General features: G+C 38.9%; 1 protein-coding gene across 1 annotated transcript in view; it reads left to right on the forward strand.

The window, feature by feature from the left end:
• The window catches only part of LOC144977500 (uncharacterized), a gene marked incomplete in the record, with an annotated part of 313,588 nt that overhangs the window by 111,528 nt on the left and 192,060 nt on the right, over window positions 1–10,000 (forward strand). Inside the window, 1 exon segment of the mRNA XM_078922796.1 lies at window positions 1,384–1,650. Coding sequence (XP_078778922.1) covers window positions 1,464–1,650 — 187 coding nt within the window.

Genomic DNA, 10,000 nt, shown 5'->3' on the forward strand with positions numbered 1-10,000 from the left:
ATAGCCGCACAAACAAATGTAACATCTATCGCATTATGAAGATCTTATTAACCATGACATTTATTACTATCTGAGTCTATAATGTGGTATTGTGGTATGACACTCGCTTTCTGATCCGAAGGTTCTGGGTTCAAGCCTTACTCGGCGCATAGTTGCCTTGGAATAGGCTCTTCATTCACATTCTCTCATCGTACTCGGGCGGGTGGTTGGATGGGAGCATCACCCTTGAATCATATACCTATGATGTTCGCATGGTGTCGTCCGATAGTGATGTCGTTTCTTCTTCTCTTTACTAGCTATCCTGCTTCTTGGTTGTGATTGTATTTTGACAGGATATTTTTTTTTCTGTAAATCTTTGCCTGTTTGTCTTGGTATTATAATTTAGCTTATGATATCTTTAGGTATGATTTGATTTCATTTGTACTATTTTGTTAGATTGCTTGTTTTTTGTTCAGCGGTTCTTATAACTCAATTTGTTGAAGAGACCCAAGCAACAACAAACAAACAAAAAAAAAAAATCATCGTACTCGGGGTGTAAAATGGATACCAGGCCGTTCAAAAAAATGTAATATCGCCTAAAAGGCGTCATGTCTCGTCCTATAATGTTCAGCGTTGCTGTTGGCCTGGGACTCCATGTAAAGCGCTTTGAGACTTCGAGGGTATATTGCTCTATATAACAACTCTCAAAATACTACAATCCCCCCCCCCCAACAAAAACAAAAAAACAAACCCCAAACAAACAGACAAATACGACTAACCCCCCCCCCCCCCAGCACACACACACACACACACACACACACACACAAACATAACAACAAACATAGCAACTATCGCATTGTAAAGAGCTTATCAACCAGTACATTTATTTCTGTATTGGCTGCTCTAAGCTGGTTAAATGTATTTATGGTGCATTCGTCGTAAAAAAAACAGTGCCTCACGAGTCACACCACTAGATCTTTACAGCCTGTGTCATCATCAACCATCGTGACTTGTACTCTTGGAAAAGGCCCCTTACTCACTGGGTGTGGAAAGGGGAGGGGGGGGGGGGCTATGAATACCTGACCCGTAACAACGTTATCTCTGCCCCCCCCCCCACCCCCTCCCCCCCCCAAAAAAAAACAAAAAACAAAAACAAATTACAAATTGTAAAAAGTAGATAAATTAATTTTTAAAAAATAATTAAAAGAAAACTGCGACCATTGCCCTAACAGGAGTCATGTCTCGTACTGCATGAAAAATGTTGCTGTTTGCTTCGGACTACATGCTTTTGCGCACATTTAATGAATATTGCGCAACACATATGCTAATTTTAAAATATCCTTTTTGAAAACTATTTCAATGTTTTATTAAATATTAAATCACTTTTTGTATATTCCAATCCAGACAATGAGGAGACCGACTACTAGAGTCACGTGAGGTCATGTGATGACACTCAAGCCCCGCCCACCTATGACGATGACGTAATGATGACGAAAACGCGCGCACTTTTGCCCACAACCCAACGTTTCCTGACAACGAATGTAACCCGGGCAGCGTTACTGCCGCCCCTTCCTCACAGGATATATTTTCTGCACTTTTGGGTCATCTGGCTGCTGACGGTTATCGGGCCAAGCGAAACTGTCATGAAGACTGATAGAACGACTAGATACTGTAAGTAGCCGTTCCTTTGCTTTTTTTTAGAATCACACACACAAACAAACACAGACACACATACACACACACACACACACACAAACAACATATATATATATATATATATATATATATATATATATATATATATATCAAGTATAATTATGATCAACATCAACTTCTACAATATTGTTTCGATATTCGCTCTCATCAAGAACTTCCCGTTGAGAGCGAAAGCTCGAAACAATATTCTGAGTTGTCATATTTATTTGAAATTATAAATGTTTCTTTATAAGTGACTTATTTATGGTTATATTATATTATATATTATATATAATTTTATTGAGAGAGGAGAAGAGAGTAGAGTGGATGTAGTAGGTAGTAGGTAGATGATAGTAGCTAGATATAGATAATAATATATTGATCGTTTGATAAATATGGTACGAAGTGTCGAAGTATAATGAGCGAATATTATTTAATATTTACACATGTTTGCAGTTATCGATGTTCAGCTTATTGCCATCTCAGACTGAGTGTTGTTGATGTGTTGTTTTGAAGTGTCGTTTGAAGTTATAAGAGGATTGGGATGGGAACTTCGTAGATTCATTTCATGTAGGTGCTTCAGAGGTTTTTGATTATGGTATATTTTCTCCAGGCATAAGTAAGTTGTGTTGTGTGATCTGTGCTTAGATCAAAAAACATGTAGCTTATGCCTGAGAAAATACCTATCAACACTATGAAGCCATAACTGAAATGAGATCTAGGAAAGTGTCCATCGGAAATTCTTAATAACTCAACGGAACACTTCAGAAAAACATCAAAAAAAACTCGTCTAAGTGGAATAGCTGAAATGATGAGACTGCCAAACTGGTAATTAATAGATAGATAGATAGATAGATTGATAGATAGATAGATGAGTGGAGGGAATGGGTGGGAGGATCGATGGATGGAGAGAGAGAGAGAGAGAGAGAGAGAGAGAGAGAGAGAGTGAGAGAGAGAGAGAAGGAGGGAAAGAATGAAATATATCTATGAAAACAGACATAGCATTAAATACACACTCCAACCACCACACACACACACATACACATAAAGAGTGGAATAGACTCACAGGCATCTTTACCAATTACATTGGAAGGAATTTCACCGGAGAGTCAGGGCCACACATACTATTATGCTGCCACATTGGAGGAAATACCGCCATACACTCACTAAAAGACTTTACAAATTTGGCTAGAAAACCTTTACTTCATCTATCTATATAATATATCGAAGGATTAAAATGAACCTCAGCTTGTTTACATTTCTTAAACACGAGACTTCTCTGAAAGTCTCGGGTTCAAAATCAGTTGACGACGATAGGAGTTATTTTAATCGAATCGATAGCTGTACGAAGATTTCTTGCCAAAAAGTTAAAAAAGGCTTTTTGTCAGTTTGTGGCGGTACTAGGGTGGAGTTGGAAGAAATAGCTCTCTCTCTCTCTCTCTCTCTCTCTCTCTCTCTCTCTCTCTCTCTCTCTCGCGGTCCAAGCCATGGCAATTAACATCTTAAGTTGTATAGGACTGGCCATTCAATAGAGTTCTTGGCATTGACGAGACTATTGGCCTTTCACGAGAGTGCTTAGCAAATCATAGTATGTGCGATTTTGTCCATGCCATTAAAAAAAATCTTAAATAAGCAGGAAAAGATATTGGAACAGGAAAAGGGTGTTTTTGTATTAATGTACTTTTTTTTCTAGAAGTGACCGATTTTCATATTTTTATTTTTGCTGTTTTGCATAGAATGTTTTGTAGAATTTTTGGAATAACGAAACCCTCCGCAAACAAAGTTTAGGACAAACTTTAATTTTGAAATTCTAAATAACGACGACGACTGATTTTTAAAAATGAAATAAAATTCTCTAAAGCTGCGGATTTAAAATTCTATAGTATTGTGACCTTTAAAACGTACTAGACTTGCATGCAGTACTATTAGGAAAGTACTTCGTTTCCATTTCTTGTTCCTTCCTTTCTATCTTTATTTTGATATTCACGTCAAAAGACCTGTTTTACTTCAACAAGGACGTCAAAATATGGAGAAAACACATCTTCGTACACACATGTGCAAATGTAACATTTCACTTGTTTTGAGTTGAGTTTTAAGAGACATAGTTGGATAAAACTTTTATCACAGAAATAAACAATATCTTTAATATACGTGAGCCAAATGTTATCACCATACATGCACAATCCTAAAAGTAACGACGATCCAAAGAACACACGTTGGGTTGCTCTGCTTCGGAAAAATAGGAAAGTGTCGACGCAACGAAGTCAGTCAGTACCGCGTATGGTCACCACGATTTCTTATCGTTGCTCGGACGAGCCTCTCCGTAAAGTTTATCAAGGAGTTGATGTAATTTGCAGTGATGTCATTCCATTCTGCTTCAACAACGTTCCAGAACTCGTAAGCGTGCCTTGCCTGGTACTGTTTTCCCTTTATAGGTTTTCAAAGCAGTTTTCAGAGATGCTCAATAAGATTGGGGTCTGAATTTACAGATGGCCACTCGAGCACCAAGGTCTTATTCTCAGTTAGTTGATGTTGCAAAGAAGACCTTCTCGCTATGAGTCCGGCAGTTGCAAGTCTTCCTAGCATTGCCCAACTGGAAATGTTATTTTCCACACCGATTTCATCGACATAAGAGAGGGCAGAGGTCGATTGTGTCTCGAAGTAAATGTTCCATCATCATCATTGGCCTTCGTTACTCGGGGTAGATTTGTCCGCCTTTGATCTCCCACATGTCCTTCCGTTGTTGAACTTTGCGGTAATAGAATAGCAGGTAGCTCTGCCAACATTGAAAACTTCACAACCTCAGCTACTGGCCGTGTACCATGAATATGACTAAGTAGACGGGCTCTCTCTTCGAGGCTCAATTTTGGAGAGTAAAAGAATTAAAATCAAAGTAATTACAAAATGATTTCACAAATGTAATATTATTTTTTATTTAAAACAGCAGATGACTTGGAAAAAAACAGGAGCAGACAACATGGCGATTTTCAATTCGGACACGTTGTTGCGAAAGTGTTCTGTTTCGAGAATAATATAAGTACTTGCGTTTTCACGATCTTCCCTACAACATTTGAAAAATAATTCCTTCTTTGCGTCTTTTCTTTCTTGCTTTGTCTGGCACTGTGTTTCATACACACATTTTTTCCAGTTGTTTTTAATGTGCGAAATAGCTGTCTTGAGTGAATCGTTTCACCAGCCCATTTCGTCGGGACGATACAACTCCATTGGAAGTATCGTGCTACTACTTTAATTCTCCTTGGCAAATATCGAACATTTCTCCTGTGAGTATTAGCCGTGCTGTGCTAATGTAGAAAAGAACACAAGAATACAAACATTAGCCCCTGGGCAATTATAGAACCCATTAGTTTCAATCAGGTTTGAGATCAGACCGTTTTAGTATTAGAACAAAGATCACATCTCTTGAATGGACTACTGTAGACGTCACACTGCGAGCCGTTCACGTTAACAGAAACTCGACATTGACTGAAATGCGTTTTCCATCGACCCGTATGCCTTCCCTCTTCAGTTAGAATATCGTCAAAAACAAACAAACAAACAAACAAAAAACAAACAAACAAACAAAACAAAAAAAAAAACAAAAAAAAAAAAAACAAACAAACAAAACACCCGTTTCTTTTTGTATAATGTTATAGTCTCGAATATTATTAAGTTTTCTATCTTGAGTTGGACAGAAATCACGTGACATCATGTTAAATGAATCTCAGCAGTAACTGAAAGACATTTTCCAATGATGCGCATGCCCTCCTTCTTCATTTAGAATATCCTACCAAAAAAAAACAAACAACAAAACAAAACAAAAACAAACGTTTCTTTCTTATAATTCTATAGTCTCCAATATTATTACGTTTTCTACCTTGATTTGGGCAGACATCACGTGACATCATTTGAAGAATCTCAACAGTAACTGAAAGACATTTTCTCATGACGCGCATTCCCTCACTCTTCAGTCAGAATATCGTCCAAAAACAAAAAAACAAAACAAAAACAAACGTTTCTTTCTTATAATGTCTGGAATATTATTAAGTTTTCTCTCTTGATTTGGGCAGACATCACGTGACATCATGTTAAGAATCTTAGAAAGACATTTTCCAATGATGCGTATGCCCTCCCTCTTCAGTTAGAATATCGCCACCAAAAAAACCCGTAGCTTTCTTATAATATTATGATCTTGAATATTATTAACGTTTCTTGATTTGGGCAGACATCACGTGACATCATGTTAAATGTATCTCACAATGACTGAAAGACAGCTCCATTTTGACGCCAATGCCCTTTCTCTTCGTTTAGAATCTCGTCCAAAAAACGCTTCTTCCTTATAATGTTATTCTCTGGAATATTATTAAGTTTTCTATCTTGATTTGGGCAGACGTCACGTCACGTGACATTATGTTAAATGAATCATAGCAGCGTCTGAAAGACTTTCCAGGCGTATGCTCCCCCCCCCCCTTCTCTCTCTCTCTCTCTCTCTCTCTCTCTCTCTCTCTCTCTTTCTCTCTCTCTCTCTTCTTTTAGAATATCGTCTTAAAACGTTTCTTTCTTAATATATATTACGGTCGTGAATATTATTTTGCTTCCTATTTCTATTTTGATTTGGGCAGAAGACATCACAGACCTACGATTATAGGGAATTCCCCATTTCTAATGCCGGTATTAAGTGCCCGGGGTAGCCATATTGAATCGGCCACGATTTGATTACAAAGAGCTCTTCATCGTCCACCGATACAGAAAGCCAGCTTCCGCTGTTCATTCAATGTAAGAAGAAGAGCTATTGAATAGGCGGGGGAAACCAATCGGAATAGACAAAATTAATATTATTATTCCTCTTTATTTCTATTGCTGAAATTCTGATAGGATGATATTGTTAGTCTTTTATTATAATAATAATAATATGATCTTAAATTTGGTTGGAAGTCAATATCGATAACGTTGTGCGGCTATGTGGTCTAGTGGTATAACACTCGCTTTTTGGATTCGAAGGTTCTGAGTCCTAGCCTCGCTCACTCAGCGCATAGTTGAGTCCTTGGAGAAGGCTATTTGCTCACAATTTCTCACCGTACTCAGGTGTAAAAAAGAGTACCTGGCCGTTAACAGCGTTGTCTCTGTCCGAAAAAAATTGTAATATCGCCTACATGTTAAATGTTGCTGTTTGAGGGGGGGGGGTTCCATTGTAAAGCGCTTTGAGCACGTTTAATGGATATTTCGCTATATAAAAGTTCAATTAACATTCAAAGTGATGATTGAAGAAGATAAACCAAAATCGATATTTTAATCGTGACTAAATCTGTACTGGTAATCAGGAGGAATGAGGTTCGATCCCCAGTCGAGATAAACTGATCATTTTTTTGGGGGGGAATATTTTTTTTTCTTGTATTTTCTTTTCTTTCTTGCTTTGCCTGGCAACGCTTCATTCCACACTCTTCCGATTTTTATTTTAAAGTGAAGTCAAGATTGCATTTTCTGATCCCAACTCCACCCGGTAGTGATTTGGGTAACTGGGTCTGTTAGATCTGGCGGAAGGTAGACTTTTCGATTGAATAGCGTCCTTTCCAAAGGGTATCAAGCAATTGCTATTGTCCGTTTCACGCTACACACTACACGCTATGCAAACCCCGGAGTCCCAATGGCTCTAAAGGACTACTTTTTTTTTAGTACGGTGAGAGTAAATGGGAGTAAAGTGCCTTTTCCAAGGACTCAAATTTGTGCCGCTCGCTCAGAACGGAACTCGAACCCGTGACCTATCAGTGTGAAGGCGAGATTCATGCCGCTAGACCAGACCTGCCTACTTGAAAATTTAAAAATTCGTAGCTTTTTAGGATTTAAAAAGTACGAAAGTTGCTATAGTTGATTTTTATAGATCAACAATTTACCATCACAAGGGTTGCAAAACACTTCTAAATATTTTAAATTGTGTATTCTGACATCAAATTCTATTGTCAATAAGTTTTCACGACTTATAATTCAATTGCTCAGGAAGTTCTGAAATTGAAGCCAAAAATTCGTAATTCTACGATTTTTTCGTAGTATTTGGCAAGTCTGCACTAGACAAAAGCACCGGACCTTAATATGTTCAGTTAGCAGGAATGGCGCGATAAAGAGAATAGGATTCAATAGGCTGATGTCACGTCCGCCCAACAACCAGCAGCTTGGTTCTAAACAAAGAAAATCAGTACTTTTTATTCTTCATTCCGGCTAGAAGTTTTTCACGTGTCATGTGATCAGAATGTATAAAAGTCAACAACATGATCAGATTTATAAAGTTTGTCTCCTCTGGATACACTTTTATGCTCTTTCGGAGAGGTATTTTATAAGGGCTTCCGCCATTGTGGAACGATAGTTTAGAACCAGTTACTCAGTTACTATGCGGCATTACGAGGGAAGTGACGTCACGACTGTTGAAGCCTATTGGTCTTTGCTTTCTAACCCGATGAGAAGGCTACCTAAAGCTACCATGTTCGATTCCTGTACAGAACGCGCTGCGGAGTCTTCAACTAAGCCGACTCGCCCTAGCCCGGCGGGATGCACAGAACTCAAATAATATGCGGCTATGTGGTCTAGTGGTATGACACTCGCTTTCGGATCGGAAGGTTCGAGCCTCGCTCGGCGCATAGTTTAGTCCTTGGAAAAGACTCTTTACTCACATTCTCTCACCGTACTCAGGTGTAAAATGAGTACCTGGCCGTTAACAGCGTTGTCTTTGTCCGAAAAATTGTAATATCGCCTAACAGGCGTCACGTCTCGTCCTACATGTTAACTGTTGCTGTTGACCAGGGACCCCTTGTAAAGCGCATTGAGCACGTTAAGTGGATATTGCGCTATATAAATGCTCAATAAAAACTCATGAGCGTTTAAATCAATTTATTTCCGAATATGCCGGGCGATACTTGTGAAATAATCGAACACTTAATTTAATATGAGAACAGTTTTAATCCAATAATACATGTGTCGCCTCGTGTCATCGGTCACAATGACCCTGCATGCATGATCCAGCATCGTCTCTAGAAGGCAGTGTGGTGGGACAACAGTGCGGCTATGTGGTCTAGTGGTATGACACACGCTTTGGATCGGACGGTTCTGGGTTCGAGCCTCGCTCGGCGCATAGTCGAGTCCTCGGAAAAGGGTTTTTACTCACATTCTGTCACCGTACTCATGTGTAAAAAGAGTACCTGGCCTTTTACAGCGTTGTCTCTGTCGGTAAAAAAATTGTATTATCGCTTTACAGGCGTCATGTCCCATTCTACATTTTACGTGTTGTTGTTGGTGAGGAACCCTTTGTATAGCGCTTTGAGCACGTTTAGTGGATATTGCGCTATATTATAGCTCAAAGCTCATGTTGGATGATGAAAATGTGACCCGGCTCTCAAAACAGTGTTTTGTTTGAGATGAATTAGGTACTGGAAATTACCTTTTATAGCCTTGGGTATAATTTCACATGGTTTTGGTGGACAATAAGAGCTATCGTGGCTCAGTAGGTAGAGCACTCGTTTCAAACTCAAATGAGAAAATTCTGGACCGTGATCATTCCCAAACGGCTATGTGGTCCAGTGGTATGACACTCGCTTTCGGATCGGAAGGTCCTGGGTTCGAGCCTCGCGCTCGGCGCATAGTTGAGTCCTTGGAAAAGGCCTTTTACTCACATTCTCTCATCGTACTCAGGTGTAAAATGAGTACCTTGCCGTTAACAGCGTTGTCTTTGTCCGAAAAATTGTAATATCGCCTAACAGGCGTCATGTCCCATCCTACATGTTAAATGTTGCTGTTGACCAGGGACCTCTTTGTAAAGCGCTTTGAGCACATTTAGTGGATATTGCGCTATATGAAGCTCAATTTTTTTTAATATTTTAATATTTATCCCCAGATGAAGTCGATATTTTTCTGACTCCCTGTCCATCCAGCGGTATCTGGTGTCCTAAACGAAGGATAGCAAGCAATTGCTATTGTCCGTTTCACGCTATATTCACCGGGATAAACCTCGGCCCCGGTTCTGAAGGACTGCCATTGCGTTTGCGGTTGTGTTGTCTTTTATGAAAAAAAAACCTAAAGAATACTTTGCTCTTGCCCCCCTCCCCCCTCTCTTTCTCTCTCTCTCTCTCTCTCTCTCTCTCTCTCTCTCTCTCTCTCTCTCTTTCTCAGATGTTCTACTGATCTAGAATTAAATGTTGATGAAAGGTAAAAACAACTTTTTGGTGTAAAAGATAAAAAAATACACTTATAATTTGTGACGATCGGCAACACTGATGTTGAGATAGTTGAATTTTAAATATAATTTAGGAATAACTAGACGTCTATTAATATTACGCTCAATTTC

The sequence above is a fragment of the Berghia stephanieae genome, chromosome 7, assembly GCF_034508935.2.
Source record: "Berghia stephanieae isolate SIO BIC M18660-M18661 chromosome 7, UCSD_Bste_1.3, whole genome shotgun sequence".
Lineage (NCBI taxonomy): Eukaryota > Metazoa > Mollusca > Gastropoda > Nudibranchia > Aeolidiidae > Berghia > Berghia stephanieae.